The sequence below is a fragment of the Musca domestica genome, unplaced genomic scaffold, assembly GCF_030504385.1.
Source record: "Musca domestica strain aabys unplaced genomic scaffold, Musca_domestica.polishedcontigs.V.1.1 48, whole genome shotgun sequence".
Lineage (NCBI taxonomy): Eukaryota > Metazoa > Arthropoda > Insecta > Diptera > Muscidae > Musca > Musca domestica.
This window is the reverse complement of record NW_026712340.1, coordinates 6,505,366-6,524,756: the sequence shown is the minus strand read 5'-3', so window position 1 is coordinate 6,524,756 and position 19,391 is coordinate 6,505,366. Positions and strand designations below refer to the sequence as shown.

At 32.5% G+C, this 19,391-nt stretch overlaps 1 protein-coding gene across 2 annotated transcripts in view; it reads right to left on the bottom strand.

Annotated features, from left to right (window-relative positions):
• The window catches only part of LOC131804701 (uncharacterized), a 177,091-nt gene that overhangs the window by 30,787 nt on the left and 126,913 nt on the right, over window positions 1-19,391 (bottom strand). For both annotated transcript variants that reach the window (XM_059127768.1, XM_059127767.1), the window contains exon 5: window positions 5,356-5,423. In XM_059127768.1, the coding sequence (XP_058983751.1) occupies window positions 5,356-5,423 (68 nt within the window). The remainder of the gene's footprint in view (window positions 1-5,355; window positions 5,424-19,391) is intronic.

Genomic DNA, 19,391 nt, shown 5'->3' with positions numbered 1-19,391 from the left:
TATTGCAAAAATCTGCCTGATGTTTAGTACATTATGTTGTTTATATATTAGTTTCATATTATCATTCTGCATTTCGTGCGTATTTTGCGATTGCTTATGCAATAATTTTAAAATTCGGTCTTGCGTAAATTGTAGTTTTTTACAACATCTCGCGTTCCCCCATGCGGATATGCCATGCCGCAACTGCGACTCTACCAATGAAAAGTATGCTTGTCTTAGAGCTTTATAGGGAGCGCAATTGCTGAGGTGATAAAGAGCGAATGACGACTTACGTAACTTTTTCTGTACATTTTCAATATGTGTTTTCCACTTGAAGTTGTGGTCAAGGTGTACACCTAAGTATTTGTATTCTTCCACTAGCTCTATATGAGTATCACATTGATCATTTAATGACTGATTTATTTCTCTGTTTTTGGTGTGAATGCAATCATTGCTATGGTAAATAATGCGTATGTTACTTTTGGGTACATGTCTTGACCTGAAGTGCATTATTTTAGTTTTTGATGGATTAATTATTAATCCCATATCGTGGCACCATTTTGTGAGCAGATTGAAGTCTTCCTGCATGAGATTTATTGCATTGTCTATATTTTTATGCGAGATAATGATAGCAGTATCATCTGCATATGTAAAGGATGTGCTGCTTTTGAGGTTTTGCGTCATCTCGTTTGTATATATTAAGTAGAGTATTGGACCTAATTTTGATCCTTGAGGTACTCCATATAATAACTGCTTCTTGCTACTGCTGATTCCGTTTATTTTAACGCTGAAGGCTCTGTGATTGAGATAATTCTTGAACCATTGTATGCAATGACCTCTGATTCCACTTTGTTCTAATACGCTTATTACTTTGTCATGTGCCAATGTATCGAATGCTTTGCTGAAGTCGATAAAGATGGCTACACTGTTGTTATGCATGTTGAGGTTTTGGTTTATGTGGTTCGCAAAATATCCAAGAAGTTGGTTGATATTTTTATTTTTTTGAAAACCGTATTGATTTTTGTTTATAATTTTATATTTGGAAAGAAAACTAGTTAGCCTTCTCACAACAATTTCTTCAAGCACTTTCTCTAATACGGGCAATATAGAAATTGGCCTGTAATTTGCGTAATCCGACTTATTACCGCTCTTATATATTGGCCGTATTGTAGATTCTTTTAATATTTGTGGTATTGATGCTTCCCTTAGGCTTGAGTTTATTAAATGTGTTACAATTGGTGTAAGAACATCGGCATTGCTTTTAAGGTCAATTGCCCTTATATTGTCCATTCCGGCACCTTTTCTGGCATTTAAATTTTTAATTATATTATTTATTTCACTTTCCGTAGTGTAGTCGAGAAACATAGAATTTGAGATGAATCTTTGAGTCCTGGTTTCTAAAGTTGTTACATTACACGGATGCACTATGTTTATGACATTTTGGTTGAAATTTATAGCGAAATTCTCCGCAATTTCGTACATATTCCTGTCTTTAAAACTTAGTTTAATATGTTAATCTAAGTTTTTAGTCTTTTTTCCAATCACCTCGTTTATAATTTTCCATGTGCCCCTTATGTTGTTTTTGTTATTCAGAAATTGTAGGAATATATGCCTATTTTTTGCTTTTAAAATTTCTTTGTTTAATTTATTGTTAAAATTTTTATAGATAATTTCGTTTGTTTTGTTGTTCTTATTTTGTGACCATTTTTTATAAAGTTTGTCTCTTATGTAGCATGATTGTAATATACTATCGGTTAGCCATGGATGTGGTTTACGCCTTTTGAGTTTAGGTTTTTCACATTTTGAATTTTCGTAAATTTGGTTAAATGTATTATATATGCTATTAAAAAGCTCATTTGTGTTTTTAGATTTGTTAATTAGTTCCTGCCAGTTTACTTTTCTAATTTGAGTATTTACTCTATTATTATTAATTTTGTAATCTGTGACACTCTGTGTGATTTTGTGTGTTTCATGTTCTGTTTCTTCTATGCTTTCGAAAATTGCATGATGATCGGATATGACTGTAGTAACAACCGCTGCGTGTGCAGTTTTCAATTTTTTGTCCCATCTGATAAATAGATGATCAATGCATGATTTTGACCCACCTCCTTCTCTTGTTGCTGTATTCACCATACATTTTAATCCATTCGAGGAAAGAATACTCAAATATTTTGTTGTATTCGTGTTGATCTTCTGGATGTCTATGTTTATGTCGCCAAGTAGTATAACTTTGTTTTTCCTGCTTACCTGATAGACGATTTGCTCAATTTCATTTAAAAAAAGGGTGATACTTTTATTAGGTGGTCGATAAATTGGGAGAATAGTCAAGGTTTTGTGCGTTGAATATTGAATCTCAACTTGCAAAATTTCGGCTGATGTTATATTTACATTTATAGTTTCATATTGTATACTATCTCTAATGTATATTGCAATTCCACCTCCTTTGCCTTCTCTATTTAGAAATGTGGTATTAAATCCATCAATTGTGTAAAATGAGTTTTCTTCATTAACAATGTTGGTTTCACATAGAATTATAATATGAACTCTGGTTATAATATTATTCATGTTTGCTAGAAAGGTAAGGAAGTTTTTCCTCAATGATCGTATATTCAAACATACCAGGGATAGAGAGAAATTCAGATAAATAGGTTTTATTTCATTGAAATTAGTTAATATTTCTTCCGTGTAGTTCATTTTCTTTTACTTATAATTTTCGTTAAAAAAATCGATTTTTTAAGTCCACACTATTTTTGTAAAACAGTGTATTTTTTATTTATTTATTTATTTATTTTTTTTGTGAAATTTCTTTAATAATTTTATATTTTGCTCAAAATGCTATAATAGGAGTGTTGTTTTGGTTTAATGACGTTCTTTTATATAAGATTTTTTTGTACAAATAGATTACTTTGCTTCGGTTAAATTCAATTCATTTTGTTGAGTAATGTTTTCCAAGTCGGCTGCGGTACGTATAATAGTGAAAGACGAATTTTCATTCTTTCGGGCGTATATGTAACCATTTTTCACCCATACGAATTTCCATCCACATTCTTTTGCTTTAGTTTTCGCCATCCATAACAATCTTTTGCAATGCAGTGTAAGTTCATCGTTTATGTATAAGAAAGTATTAGCTCCACTAGATTCTCTTATTTCGACACGATGTCTCTTTATTTTATTCATTATCTCTCTTTTTTTCCTTAGTGTAGCGAATTCAACAATAATCTTATTCTTCTTCTTCAATTTAAATGATCTGTCTATGTCATCTTCTTTAATTTCTACTCCTATGGCTTCGCTCATTGTTTTTAATACTTCGCTCACCACAGCATTCTCATCCGTTACGTTCCCTATTTCAATGTTCCTGGCTATTGCTTTTTGTTCCAGCATTTCAACTCTTGTTCGCATATCTTTTATCTGTTCTCCTTTCTCTTGGTCTCTTATTTGGAGCTCATTAATTTGTGTGGTGATTGTTGCTACATTTTTACTAATATTCCCGATGTGCTCTTTTATTTCGGCATTTGCATTTGTGATTTTTGTAATGTTTGCGACTAGTTCTTTCATGCAGTTCTGGATGCTGTTCATTCCTTCTTTTAGTTCAGCAATGTCTCTCTGTTGAGTTGATGTTTCTTGGTTGGCTGGTGATGTTGTTGGTGTTGACATATTTCGGAACCTCTTGCTTGCTTTGACTATGTTGTCATCATCTCTTTGTTGTTTTGTTTGAGCTTGTTGCTCTTTTTCTTTTTCACCTTCGGTTTCTTGTCCAAAAACATATGTTTTGTAAATATTGTTGGGAGATTTTGAGAGGGGTTTGCACATGTGGCATTTCCACTCCGTTTTTCTTGCATGTCCCATGCCATTGTACGTGCTCTCTGCTAGAGAGCAACATGGACTAAAATGGAATTGTCTATTGCAATTATAACAACGCACGTATTGTATCGATTTTATTTGCATTAAACATTGTCCACAATTATTACTATTTGGCACTTCTAATTGCGACATTTTTCGGTTTATTTACGAGATATTCAGTAAAGTTCTAGATATCTTTTAATGCCGCGATTTTTATTAATTTTGCGATAATTCTCGATGCGCTAAATGAAAGTACGTGCTTTCTGTTGAAGGCTACAGCGAAGACTAATAATAATAATAATAATAATAATAATAATAATAATAATAATAATAGTAATAATAATAATAATATTAATAATAATAATAATAATAATAATAATAATAATAATAATAATAATAATAATAATAATAATAATAATAATAATAATAATAATAATAATAATAATAATAATAATAATAATAATAATAATAATAATAAGAATAATAATAATAATAATAATAATAATAATAATAATATAATAATAATAATAATAATAATAATAATAATAATAATAATAATAATAATAATAATAATAATAATAATAATAATAATAATAATAATAATAATAATAATAATAATAATAATCATAATAATAATAATAATAATAATAATAATATATAATAATAATAATAATAATAATAATAATAATAATAATAATAATAATAATAATAATAATAATAATAATAATAATAATAATAATAATAATAATAATAATAATAATAATAATAATACTAATAATAATAATAATAATAATAATAATAATAATAATAATAATAATAATAATAATAATAATAATAATAATAATAATAATAATAATAATAATAATAATAATAATAATAATAATAATAATAATAATAATAATAATATAATAATAATAATAATAATAATAATAATAATAATAATAATAATAATAATAATAATAATAATAATAATAATAATAATAATAATAATAATAATAATAATAATAATAATAATAATAATAATATAATAATAATAATAATAATAATAGTAATAGTAATAATAATACTAATAATAACAAAATACAGAAATGTCAGAAGTGGTCTATAAATTCAGAGAATAATTTGTATTCTTTATGCCCTTGTATGCCCTGTCGGTTTTAAATGTTAATTTTATTATTTTGTAATTTTTATAAATTAATTTTTAATTAATTTTATTTCCAGTGCCCCTTATAGTCGTTTTTATTTTCGAGCAATAACATTCAGTTTGGTTTTTAAAAAATACGTTTTTAAACTCTCAATCAATTAGTGACTATAAAAGTTTCACATTCTGTTATTATTTTCGAACTTTTTATTTCAAACCGAAATTTTTACTTCTAAGAAAATATTTTTTAAGCTGGTTAAAAAAAAATCTTGTCCCTTATAATCGCATTTTTCACTTTATTACAATTCTCCGTGAAATACCTAGTTTTTAGTATTCTTTTCCGTTTTTTTTATTACCTCTTTTTGATAAAAGGAAATAATTAACTTATGACTCACCTTGTTTTGACTTCTTTCGATTGCCATTCATTGTGTTTATCAAAGCTGATAAGAATCGCAGCGATTTCCTGAAATAATAAACAAAGCAAAAAAAAAAGAAACGTATTTAGTTAGAATCTAAAACGAAGCGCTCATCTCTCTCATGTAATCTCAAGTAGTAATAATTGTGTCTTGGCATACAAACATTTAGATAATTTATGGCATTTATATATTAAAAAAACACACACACATACATCTGTATGTAGATATAAATAAAAGAAAAAGAGTTGTTTATCTTAGACACATAGAACAAAATACTGCTGAAGATATTATAACGTGTGTAAGTAATTTAGACAAAATTCTAAGAAATTTGTTTTTATAAAAAAAAACTCAAAAGTATACTCATATGGTGGGGGTTTTGATCATTTCCATTTGATATATGTCCCCAAATATTGTTGTTACAGAGTGCATATTACGGCAGCGGACGGCAAAAATAACAAATCGGATGAACAACATATATCGGAGCTATAGTTATATCTGAGCCGATTTTGATAAAATTTAGTATACTTATTTTCAGGCCTAATTTAGTCGTATGCGAAATTCCATACTATTTGGGTTGATATCTCACGTTTGGTGCACAATAAAAGGCAAATCGGACAAAGATATATATCTAAATTTTGACCGATTATCCAATTCAATTACCAATTTCAAAAGGGTTCGTCCTTGGGCAAAATAAACGACTTGTGCAAAATGTCATCTGAACCGGGCTATAAATGCGACCTGTACTTTGTTTACAAGAATACATGGACAGACGGACAGACATGCATAATTCGGCTCAGAATGTGATTCTATGGTGATTATGAAAAGGGTCTTTCTCGTTTCCTTTTGCCTATTACAAACAAATGCACAGAGACATAATACCCTGACCACCTTGTGGTGTAGGGTATAATGAGGCTAGGGCTTACATGGAACTTATTGGAAAAATGAAACACCAAATATAAGTGCAAAGAAGTCCAGGGGAGTATTTTTAAAATTGGTGTTCTAGTAGGGAAGCTATACCAACATGTCGTACGACATAACCTACTTTGAATACCAAGAGTTCTAGGAGTAAGTAAAATGTCCTTGTGAAATGTGGCAAAGTAAGCGATATAATGCGAAGTTTCGATATCGGACAATTCCTTCTGGTACCTCTCCCTCAAAGGTCAACATTTTTATACCCTCCACCTTGGAAAGGAGGGTATATTAACTTTGTCATTCCGTTTGTAACATCCTTAAATATTCGTCGTAGACCCCATAAAGTATATATTCATAATCTGCATAAAATTCTAAGTCGATTTAATGATGTCCGTCTGTCTGTCTGTCCGTCTGTCCGTCTGTCTCTTGAAATCACGATACAGCCCACATTATTTGACGTAGAGCGCCTAAAATTTAGAGCAATTTGTGTTGTGTCTAGGATGGTTGGTATTGAAAATGAGATATATCGATCCACGTTCTGGTCCCCATATAACGGTGCCTCCCAATATTCGGTATTTTGATGGTTTTTGCCACATTTTTTCACTGATTTGTCTAAAAATTGGTATTTGTGGGTCATAATGGGTCCTAGTTCGTGTGGCGAAACATTGTATGTATAGGTCCACGTTTTGATATAGTCCCCATATAACGGCACACATACCATTATTTCTACTAACACAAGATCAGCTGTGCAGATGGGATGTATCGGTCCACTCCTTCTGGTAGCTCCCCCACACAGGGTTCAAGATTGTGAAAAACAGAACGCTCAAAGAAGCATCCAACTCTCTTCAAATTCCACACACAAGCATTTTTGCTAAAATAAGATCTGTTGTGAAGATGATATATACCTGCGAACTCCTCTTGGTACCTCACCCAAAGAGTCACAACTTTCAATATTTTAATTTGTCATAAATTGCGAAACAAGTCAATATGGAATTTAACGGAATTTATAATTTCGCATAAAATTGGATATAAATATTCGATTTCCTTCAAATTTTGCTCATACCAATATTTGTATCTGTATTGGATGAAGTATGCAAATGGAATACCTCGATCTACTATATCTGGAACCTCACACACATTTTTTCTAAAAATTATCACATATCTCACATAAAGAAAGGAAGTAACCAAATAAAGCTCCCGCTCTTCTATGGAAAATAGAAGAGCGCCAGTTCTTCTACGACAAATAGGAGAGCGCCGTTCTTCTATGGCAAATAGGAGAGCTCCAGCTCTTCTGTGGCAAATAGGAGAGCTCCAGCTCTTCTATGGTAAATCCATACTTAATCACGATTGAGATTTAATATTGTGTAATGTTTGAAATCACAACTGAAGATTTTTCTGGAAATGTTTTACAATACCACAATGCAACCTTATTGAGACCTTATTTTTTATTGTGACACTTTTGTAATCGTATCTAATATTATACAATCCTTAAAAGGACACAAGGCTAAATACATAAAAATTTTCGCTGAGTTTTCCAAAAATTCCCACAGCCAATTTTGCTGAATTCAATAAATATTTTATAGAAATTTCAAGGACTCTCTCACGCACCCACACATGTACAAAACATTACAAGTAAATTTCGATATTTCAACGATTTTATTATTGCCATTATTTTGTGTGTGTGGCTCGTTGTGTGGTGGTCCCCTGTCATAACTCTTCTATATCTTGTTGAGACTGCTTTTTTATTATGTAAAGGAGTTTTGGTTGAACATGTCTAACATATGTAGTGACCTCAAATGCCATCATAAATATTTCTTAAAAAATACAACATTTTCCAAAGCCACCAACCAATGACAAGGACATTCTTGGCATATGCAATAGAAAATATCATAAAAAATTGCTTTCGTATGAAGAAATCAAAGGAATCGTCAAAACGCTGATTGAATCAAGAAGTATTTGCGTCAAAATGCCAAACAAGTGTAAACGAGAACGAAAACAACAACAAATATGCCAAACATTCAAATACTTTAGAGTGGCCCGTTTAGGAAACGGAAACGGAAATAAACCTTAACGGATTTCAAGTTTAGCATGATTTGTTTGAGCTACTTGCTGCTCCCTTAAGTACTTAGGTAAAGACGAAGAAGAAGGACGAATGAGGATATTTTTCTGTTGACTTATTAATGCCAACACATACTCGACATGAATCCTTTAGACCTAACTCGTTGTTTTTTTTTTGTGCTTATGATGATGCTCCTTGAAATGTAGCATTTTGTTAGATTCGGAAGGTTTAACCACAAGTTAAGGGGATGTACTTATGTGCGGAAGAGTGTGGGAAATGTTATCATGAACAGTGGGTAACTGAAAGACACTTAATATAGAGAAAATAAATAAAAATAAAAAACAATTGTCGAGAGTTTATAAAAGTTTTAAAGGAAACCGGCAAAGTGATTTTTTGCGAGGAAAGTTCTTTTCCTCTTTTCAGAGACCACTGCTTGGTTCAAATAAAGGTCAAAAAACTAAAACCGCGTTTAGATCGCCTTGCCGAGCTGCCAAGAGGTAAAGAAACTCCACTAATAAACAAACGTTGTTTTTATAAAAACAACAATAAAGGGATAAGCCTGACCATTTTGCAACAACAACAAAAAAGGTAAAGAAACTCTTTAAACACAAAAGTATTGGCATTGATATACTGGGTCTTCAAAATACCGTAAAGTGAATACCGAATATCGGGAGGTACAGTTGTTTGAGGGCTATACGAAAAAGTGGAAAGACAAGGTGTGTGCAAAATGTTTTCCTTCTTAAAAATTCGCTCGAAAGATAGCGGATCAAAAATACATGAGTGCTTGGGTGTAACATGAGTACTTCTAGATGTTACAAACTGAATGACAATGTTGCTATACCCTCTATAGTATGGTGGCTACATTGAGTATATATCATTTGATACGGTCAAAACGTACCCCATCGAAATAACACTTTTATACCCTATGTCTCTTAGGACAAAATCCGTTTTTATGTCGATCTAGGGGCGTCTGACCGTCTGGCTGGCTGGCGCGCCCGATAACAGTCGAAGGGAGTATTCGATTTGGTTCAATCGTGGTACACCGTAATATTATTATTAAACAAGAAAAGATCATTTAATTTTGTGTAAACTTTCAAAATTCTTATCATTGTTCGGTCAGGTGTAAAAATGGATATTATTAGCCCACTTCATCAAGTACCTCCCCAATAGAGGGTGGTCGACATTTTAAATATCTGGAATTAACGTCCAGATAAAACGGCTGAAGCTAGAATCTTAAAATTATACACGAAGACCAGTCTTAGTACGTCGGCTTGTAGTAAGGCTGGGTTTTTGAAAATTCGTTCTAAAAGGTTACGGAAAGTACTAAAAGGACAAACGCAATGAGCTAGCTATGAAATTGGGTGCAGGATAGATGTACCAAAGCGTTTTTGGAAAATCTAACCTTAATTTAACAAAAAATACCAAAATGGCACAATGGTGCCATTATATACCATGTGAGCGGATAGAGCTAAAAACTTGAAATTTGGTATGAGAATTAAGGTTGGGAAAGTAAGTTTGATATGTGACGGTGCTTTTGGAAAATGTGTACTGCAATTGCAAGAAAAGTATTGAAATTTGGTATTAGGGTTCCTGTTCATGTGGAGGTGATTTCGGAAATGTGGACATATCGAGATGGTATCGGAAATGTGTACTAAAATTATAGTATTTGGTATTGGGTGAATGCATAGAGATCTGAAATTTAATTTTTACATTGCTTTGGTATCAATGTTGGATTGGAATTGCGTTCTATATTTGTAGGAAAAGTACTAAATTGTACTAAATTTGGTATTAGGATAAGGGATAGAGCTGAAATCCTGAAAATTTATATTGTGGTCTCTGCTGGTAACAGGAATTGATATATGATGGTGGGTTTGGAAATGTGTACTATAATTGAACGAAAAGTATTGAATTTGGTATAATTTGGTATTGGGTGAACAGATAGTGCTTAAAAATTTAAAGTTTGGTATTAGGGTCCCTGTTCATGGGGAGGAAATGTGGACATATGGAGGTGCTTTCCGAAATGTGTACTAAAATTGTACGAAAAATATTGTATGGTACTTTATTTGGCATTGCGTGAAGGTGAAGATAAATTACAGATGCTATCTGTGTTTTAGATTTGGCAATGGTAAATGTGTACTGTAATTGTACAAAAAGTACTACGAGGTACTAAATTTAATATTGGTTGAAGGATTAGGACTCGAATCCTCAAATTCGATATTGAAGTCTTTGTTGGTAACTGGAGTATAGCTATAGAGGTGGTCTTGAAAATGCGTCCTATATTATTACGAAAAGTACTAAATTTAGTATTGATTGAAGGGACAGAACTCGAACCCTCAAATTTGATATTGAGGTCTTTATTGGTAATTGGATTTATGATATGAAGGTGGTACCAGAGATGTGTACTTTAATTGTACGAAAAGTACTAAATAATACTAAATTTGGTATTGCTGAAATTTTATAAACATATCATCTGTGGTTAAGATGTGGAGGTGATTTTGAAAATGTCCACCATAATTGTACGAAAAGTACTAAATGGTACTATATTTAATATTTGGTGAACGGATAGAGATAAAGTCCCGAAATTTGATATTGAGGTCTCTGTTGGTATCTGGTATTGAGATCTTATTCGAAAAGTACTAAATGGTACCAATGTTGGATCACTGTTGGTGTCTAGGATGGAGAGATGTAGAGTTTTTTGGATATGTGTACTAAATGTTGCTAAATTTGGTATTGGGTAAAGGAAAGAGCTGAAATTCTGAAATTTGATATTAAGATCACTTTTGGTTTCTAGGGTTTTCACATGCAGACGTTGAAATAGTTTTGGAAAAAAAAAATGGATGTGGGTCCATTGTCCAATGGTTCTACTAATATCCTCCTCGGTAAACTGTAAAATGAAAGATTTTGAAAATTTTAGTGTAAAAGGTAAACATTTTTCTATTATTCTTTCCAAAAAAGAAACATTTTATATAAAATATAAAACCCTGAAAATCTACAAATATAGTAAGATTTATAAAGTTGTGATTAAAGATCTAACAAGGTAGCGGGCAGTTGCTAACAAGGTAGCGGGCAGTTGCTAGTGCAGAAATATAACAATTTCTAAACATTATTTTTTAAATTTATTTGTTTTATTTTAATAAAAACTTTTTCAAAAAACATTAATTTTTCAAAATGATTTTAAAGAAGGTGTTTTTTTTAAAATATATATTTTCACCGATTTAAAATAAATTTTAAACATTTCCTCAAATACCAAGACCGTAAGCGAGGATTTTTTACATATTCTCTTGCAACAAATTTCTAATCAAATAATTTCTCCCCCGTTTCTTCCTAAAAACACAAACAAATCCGCTCACGTGAGAGGACCCTCGGAAAAAAATCATAAATAAGAAAAGAAAAAACAGCAAAACTCTTCAACCCAAACTGAACATCTTCTGACAACTGTGTCATTTTGTTGCACGAGAATATTTGAAATTCGCGACAATATGTCACACTAAAGTGCCTCACATAATGGACTGACTTCCCCTTGGCAAGCATGGGCAGGACATCGAATAGTCAATTTTGTAACAACTCCTAGCTGTGGCAGCACACAGACCACAGATGTGAATCCGAGTAGCAGCAAATATATGTGGTAACAAAAAACATGTGGTTTACAAAAAAACGGGCGAATAAATCACACACACACCACCCTCCCGTAGCTCAAATCGAAGAGAGTGAAAAAACAACAAATCGAAATACTCATTTTAAATTATTCATAAAATGGAAAACATGACTCCATCCCTTCAACCAACAACAAAAACGACAACAACATCGGCAAGTGAAATCTGAGAGTAGCGAGAAAAACAAGCCAACCAACAATCAAATTGATAACTATACAAATGGGTATCCTGGACCCCCTCCATCCGCCCAACCATTTGTAGTTCACCCTAACAGCTATCGATGATGATGACGATAGGGATGGCCGACTGCCCGGCCAATGAAAGTAATTTTTATAAATATTAAAATAACAAGGAATGAACTTGGGTTACTGCCATTTATGTCCTCGATGTTTTCTCTTCTTTTTTTTGTTGATTTTAAGGATTTTGTTCTCTTTTTGGGTATATCTTCTCGTTTTGTTGTTGTTTTTGTTGCCAACAACAGCAGCAACAACTAGTGACAAATAAATCGTGACATTTATAACATATTAATTGATTAATTTTATATCCGATGGTGGTATACGATTGGCATTACGTGACCGCTCACAACAACAAAAAAAATGAAAACGAAAACAAAAATTGTGATTGGATGCCTGATGGCAAATAAAATAGTGAAAACGTTTCATAATAAAACAAACGAGGATAATAAATAAAAATTGTTGCGGAAGCAAAGAAGGTCTTTCGTTATGGAAGAAATGCGAAGAGGTCAATTGAAATGAATACAAATTTCAAAAGACCAACAGAATTGTTAAAAGCTATTTTTTAAGAATATATTTTTTTTTAAAGGACAAAAAGTATATTTTCAGATTGATCCTGGTATTAATTTTTTTATATACAATGTTTTCAAAAAAATTGGCATAGCTTTAATTTTTATTTTTTCAAAAGTTAACTGCTATAAACATGAGTTTTCGTAGATTTTTGAAGGTTTTGTTTATTATTGGCAAAGTTATTTGTGAATTTTTCAACAATTAATGGGATTTTTTTAAGAATTTTTATTTCTATTTTTATACCTTCAATAAGGCTACAGAGAGTATATATCATATGATACGGCCAAAGCGTGCTTTATCGAAATAACGGTTTTAGCCCGTAGGTTCAACTTCCTTTTAGGACATTTGGAGTCACAATTTTGGCAGAAATAATCTACCAATAGAGCAATAAAGGATTATTCGATTTTGCTTCAAATTGGCAACTCCTAATATTTATATATTTTGCGAAAACGGACAGGATTGATCCGCTCTACCATGTACGTACACCATAAAAGGTCAAAATTTGTGAAAAATTGTGCCTCTTATAAAATGTGTGTCCCGTGCATACCAATATTTTTACCAATGCAAAATCTGGTACGAAGATGAAATAAATCGAATCACACCTTCTGCTACATAGCCCTCTCCCACCCCCTTAAAACACTCAAAATTTTGAATAATCACAACTCCCATAAAATAAGAAATAAACATCCGATTCTCTAGAGGGTCAAATAAAAAATAAACTGCAACAAAGTCAAACGCCATAATTTTTACATTTTTTTTAAATTTTATTGAATGAAAGCAAACTAATTTCGGAAATTGCAACAAATTTTCGTATAATTTGTTCGAATTGGTCACCTTTTGCACGAATTATGGCCTTTAAATGGCCAATGAAACCGTCACACGCTGCCCGAATGTTTCTCTGCGGTATTTTGGCCGATTCCCGGCGAAGCGCTTGTTTGAGGTGATCGACACTTTGGCATTTTTTAGTGCCAACGTTGCTTTCCAAAATACTCCAGACACAATAGTCCAACGGATTGGTATCCGGAGATTTTGGTGGCCATTGTGCGCTGGAAATGAAGCGAGGAACCTAATTTTTTTAATCATTCTTGGGTGGCGTGTTTTGAGTGCGATAGTGCTGAGTCCTGTTGGAATGTCCAAGGTCTGCGACCAAAATGTTTGCGTGCCCAAGGCTTTAATACACCCTCCAGAATATTTTCGCGATAATATTCGGCATTTATTCTGATGATCATCGCCGGCGTTTCAGTTCTGGTGACCGAAGGTGCACATTTTCAGCTGACCTCTTTGGCAAGTAAACATGATCATTTTGTATGTTTACAAACAGCCGGACAACGAATGTTTTCTCATCGGAGAAAACCAAATTCGGCAGTTCACCACTTTCGACCAAGCGAAGCAACTATTTAGCTCTTTTGAGTCTATTTTCTTTCTGTTGCGTTGTAAGTTCTTGCACTTTTTGGAATTTCAATGGCTTTACCCCCAGCTCGAAAGATTTATTCACATTTAAATGCTGGAGTGCTCTTTCGATAGCCACTTGTGGTTTTCCAGCCTAATATGAATAAATCACACTATCCCGCTTGAATTCCATCACTAATAACTTTTTTATGGAAAATTATCACCAAAATGCTTTTGTACGCTTGTAAACAATATAATAAGCTGTCATTGGAATAATTTTAACAGCTGTCGGACTAGTGGCTTAGAAATGACAGCAATTTGAAGTTGGTTGCAGTTTTTTCATCTCACCCTGTATAATAGTGGATTTGTAAATTTTTTCTCATAACACAAATCGTAGATATTTTAAACATTCCTTCCAATTCCCACACTGCCTCTCGTTTTTTTCCCCAATGAATGTCACCTTGTAAACATATGTCCAGTGTGTTATTGTCCACTTAAACATTTTGCATAAATAATTCCAAAGACAATAATAAAAATACCTCTCGCGAAATAAACAAAACTGCGAGTGGTGGACCGGCCGACCGACCATTCATTCCTTACATTTTAGTTGCCTAAAAGCAGGCAATAGCTGCCACCAGTGGTTGGTGGATACTTCATATATGAATGTTTCTTGCCTCCGTATATGACACCTGTAAATTAAAGGATTGTGGTTTTTATGAGTGTGTGTGTGTGTGTTTAATGTCAAATATGCACAACCAAGCTAACAAGCAACCAAAATGAAAAAGACTCTGGTGGTCATTTTTCGCTAGCTAGCTGGCTAACCAACCGACCGACCGAACCCAACAATGTCATATATAACCTTACTTATGGCCTTCGAATGGCCGGCCAGGCGGCCAGGATATATTAACACTATTTTCGACATTTGACTTTCTCATTGTCGTCGTGACAAACCCAACCACACACTTGGTCACAATGTGTGGAGGACCACAAGACCTGGGCTGCACAGCTTTGCTCTCTCGAGGTGCTAAAGGTAGATGGTATCTGGTAGGAAATGGCTGGTCTCCGGTAGTGTTGAGGAAAAAAATTAACACCAAAAAAACTTTAAATCATTTCCGTGAAAACAGCGCTTTTATGTACCAACATCCATGGACAACAACAGCGCCCAAAATCTGCTAGTGGCCACCAGAGCAATGGTGGTAAGTGCGGCATGTGACACGTGGCATATGTGTTGCCCTCATGGAATGTCGAGGAAATTGTAAAAATATTTACTCAGAATCGTGTTGCACAAATTTTCATTAAGGACATAAAAATGGCAACTTCTCTTCCCAATGACGATGGAGAAAGGGTTTTAAGTAATTTTAATATCCCTTGCCTTTTTTTGAGAAAGCGGACCAAGTGACAGAGAGTGGGAAAGTGTGAGAATATGTTGATGTTTATCCTTAAAGGATTCCAATGCATGTTGTTGTGCAGCAGCAACAGAATGTAATATAAGTATGTGTGAAAATTCTCGATTTGGGGGGTCTTGTAATTCATTTCGTTTTAAACAAGGTGCGAAAATTGTTTCCTTCCTTTTCTTTTTTGGTTTTGGGGAATGTGAAAATTGTAAATCGGATTTAAGGATTATAAAATATAGCATAAATGAAAAATTCTAAATTAGAAAATATGGGGATATAACAAATTGTGGGGCTATTCTAAACTTTTGATTTTGGCATACATATTGAAACTAAAAGAGATTTCACATGTGAAAACTAATTCATTTGGAAATTGTGACAGAAAACCTCAAATTACAGTTTTAGAATTTCAAGCTGGCCAAGAATTTAAATTATCGAAAAAGTTGATATTATCTTGAATTTAAAGTTTTTTTTTTTTTTTTTTTTTTTTTTTTTTTTTGTAAAAAAATCATCGGAGTTATAATTGAATATTTTTAAAAAAGATATCTAGATGCCTTTTGGGATATTATAGCACATTTTTATTATATTATAGCACATTTTAAAAAGGATCAGTCGGTTATGCCGACAGTTGTATACCCTCAGCCAATGTTCTATTATCTAAATATATTTTGACTTCTATTATGATTATTCAAATTCTTGACACTCACTGACAATATTGTCAATTTCGTATCGGATCTAAATAAATGTGATACAAATATATTGACTACTTCCTTCTCTTTATATGAAATCTGTGATATTTTTTAGAAAATTTTAGAATGTACGTGAGGCGCCAGGTATTTGTCGACGGAAATATTCCATTTTCATACTTCATCTAAAATTGTATACATGTATATCCAATTTTATGCGATATCATAAATTCCATATTCAAGTCAGGTTGCTGGTTGAGAGGAATATTTAGATATAGCACGTTGTAAAAAATCGCTGACTTACTTCGCAAGTTATGACAGATAAAAGTATTGAAAATTATGGCCCTTTGTGGGGGAGGTACCAGATCACAAAAGATCTTGTGTTAGCAAAAATGTTTGTATGTGTGAAATTTGATGCTTTTTTCGCTTTATTTGAGCGCTTTGTTTTTCAAAATCTTTAACCCTATATGGGGGAGGTACCAGAAGAAATTGTCCGATATCTACCATCTTTATAACAAATCTTGTGTTGATTAAAATATTAAGATGTGCCAAGTCTGAGTGGAATCGGATGTTAATTTCGCGTGTTATCAGCTTCATAGATATTGTGGACCGATATATTACATCTTCACAGCAGTTCTTGTGTTAGTAGAAATATTGGGATGGGTAAAATATGAAGAGAACCGGATGATTATTTCGGATTTTATAATAGTTTTGGTTATTCAAAATTTGAACCCTATGTGGGGAGGTACCAGAAGGGATATACCGATATATCCCATATTCACAGCAGATCTTATGTTAGCATTTTCATATTTCACACATGCTATTAGTGTGAAATGTGAAAAGAACCGGATGTTTATTTCGGATGTTATAATCGATTTGGCTATTCAAAAGTGCCAAGTCTGAATGGAATCGGATGTTAATTTCGCGTTTTATGAACTTCATGGATATTCAAAATGTTGACCCTTTGTGGGGGATGTACCAGAAGGAGTGGACAAATATATTTCGTCTTCACACCAGAACTTGAGTTAATAAAAAAATATTGCGATCTGTGTAATTTGGAGGCAATCGGATTCTTACATCACATTTTATTAGAGTTATAATTATTCAAAATGTTGACTCTCTGTGGGGGAGGTACTTGCTGGAATGGATCGATATTGTCCATTTTCGCACCTGACCTAACACTGATGCAAACAGTAGGATTTGCAAATTTGCCTTATCTTTTTTTCTGCGCAGTAAAACATTTTTGGAAAATGTCGACTTTTTGGAGTGGGACTTTCAGAGTAGGAGGAGAAGAGCATGACAATTATTCATCTACTGTTAAGAATGTTTATAGTCAGTGCATACAATCATCAGATTCGTAATTTCTTTTTTTTTTTTTTCAAATAAAACTTAAAGAGAAAACACAAAATCAGGATGACAAACGCTTATTTCGGTGTATTTAACATGGTCATAGTTTAAAAGATTTAAAGGAGTAAAAAATACACACACAAACATATATTTGCTAAGATGGGTTGAGATTTTGGCAGGCAAGTTGACTAAATTAAAAAATAAAAGTTTATTAAAATCACAAAAAACAACAAAAGAGAAAAATAAAAATTAAGTACAACAAATAAAAACATGAACCGGCGAATCGTAGTCCTTATTTACCACATTTTGGATGAGTCCATGAATGTTTCAGCTAGGAGAATATATGCGAGTGTGCCCGGTGTATGATACACATGTAAAATATGTTTATCGTTGTATATCGGTTTACTTATTTGCACTGTAGCGCACAGGGGCTTGAAGTCATATTAAGATGTTATAACGAATTTTAAATTAAGGATTAAATCGCTAATCGAGACCATAAAATATAGTACTGGTCATACATCGCCCTTAGGCAAATAACATCTGTAAAAATAAATTGTAAGTTGCACTAGCAAAGACATAAACCACGCGCAATTTGTGTGGGTGTACAAAGGGTTTTACAATCTTTATGAATTGTACCAAATTGTTGATAAATCAACATAGTTTAACAAATTATAGAGATGAAAATGGTCTTCCCAAATTTATTTAACAAAAAAGCTACATCAAAGTATGATTTGGAAAGTAGGATTTGAAAAATAGGAAAATTACTTAATCTTTAATCTGAAATTTCGTGTCAAAGTCTTTGATGTTGTGTAGAATAGACAAACTAAAGGGTTTTTCGAAATACTAACAATACGTGTACCAAAAGTACTAAAATGTACTTAATTTGGTACTATTAAGAATTATATGAAAACTTGAAATTTGGTATGAGAATCATTTCATGGAAATGGAATTGATGTAAGTAGGAGGTTTTAAAAATGTGTACCAAGTGTAAGAACTGTACTAAATGGTACTAAATTTGGTACAACTCCGTTTCGGGTGAACAGAAGAAGCTGGTAATTTGAAATGTGGGTATTGGGGTCCCTGTTGATAATAGGTTTGTGATAAAGATGTTATGTACACGAGATGTACTAAATAGTACTATATTAGGCACAATTTGGTATTGGGTGAACAGATAATGCTTGAAATCTGAAATTTGGTATTAAGGTTGATGTTCATGTGTAGTCTGGACATATGGAGGTGGTTTTCAAAAGTACCAACAAGTAATAAAGCTGTAAATTCTGTTGAAATCTTAAAAATACCGAATGTAGCCGTTATATTAGGGTCTATACGATGACGAAGACCTATATAGGCAACATCTGTCATAAGCCATTACAATGCGAAAATTGAAAAAAAATCGATGAATAATATACATAAAATCATCAAAATACAGAATATAGGAAGGTACTATTGTATGAGGGATATACCAAAACGTGGACCTGCACAGACAATTTTCTGTCTTAGGCTGTAGTATCCATTACGAACTTCAAATACAAAATTTTAAACAATTCCGGTGAATAATGTTGCTAAAATCATCAAAGTATCGAATATCGGGAAATACCGTTGTATGGGGGCTATATGAAGGCATGGACCTGCACAGACAATTTTCTGTCATAAGCTCTAATATCCACTACGAACTTCAAATACAAAATTTGAAACATTTCCGTTGAATAATGTCGCTTAAATCACCAAAATACCGAAAATAGGGAGGTACCATTATATGGGAGCAATACCAAAAC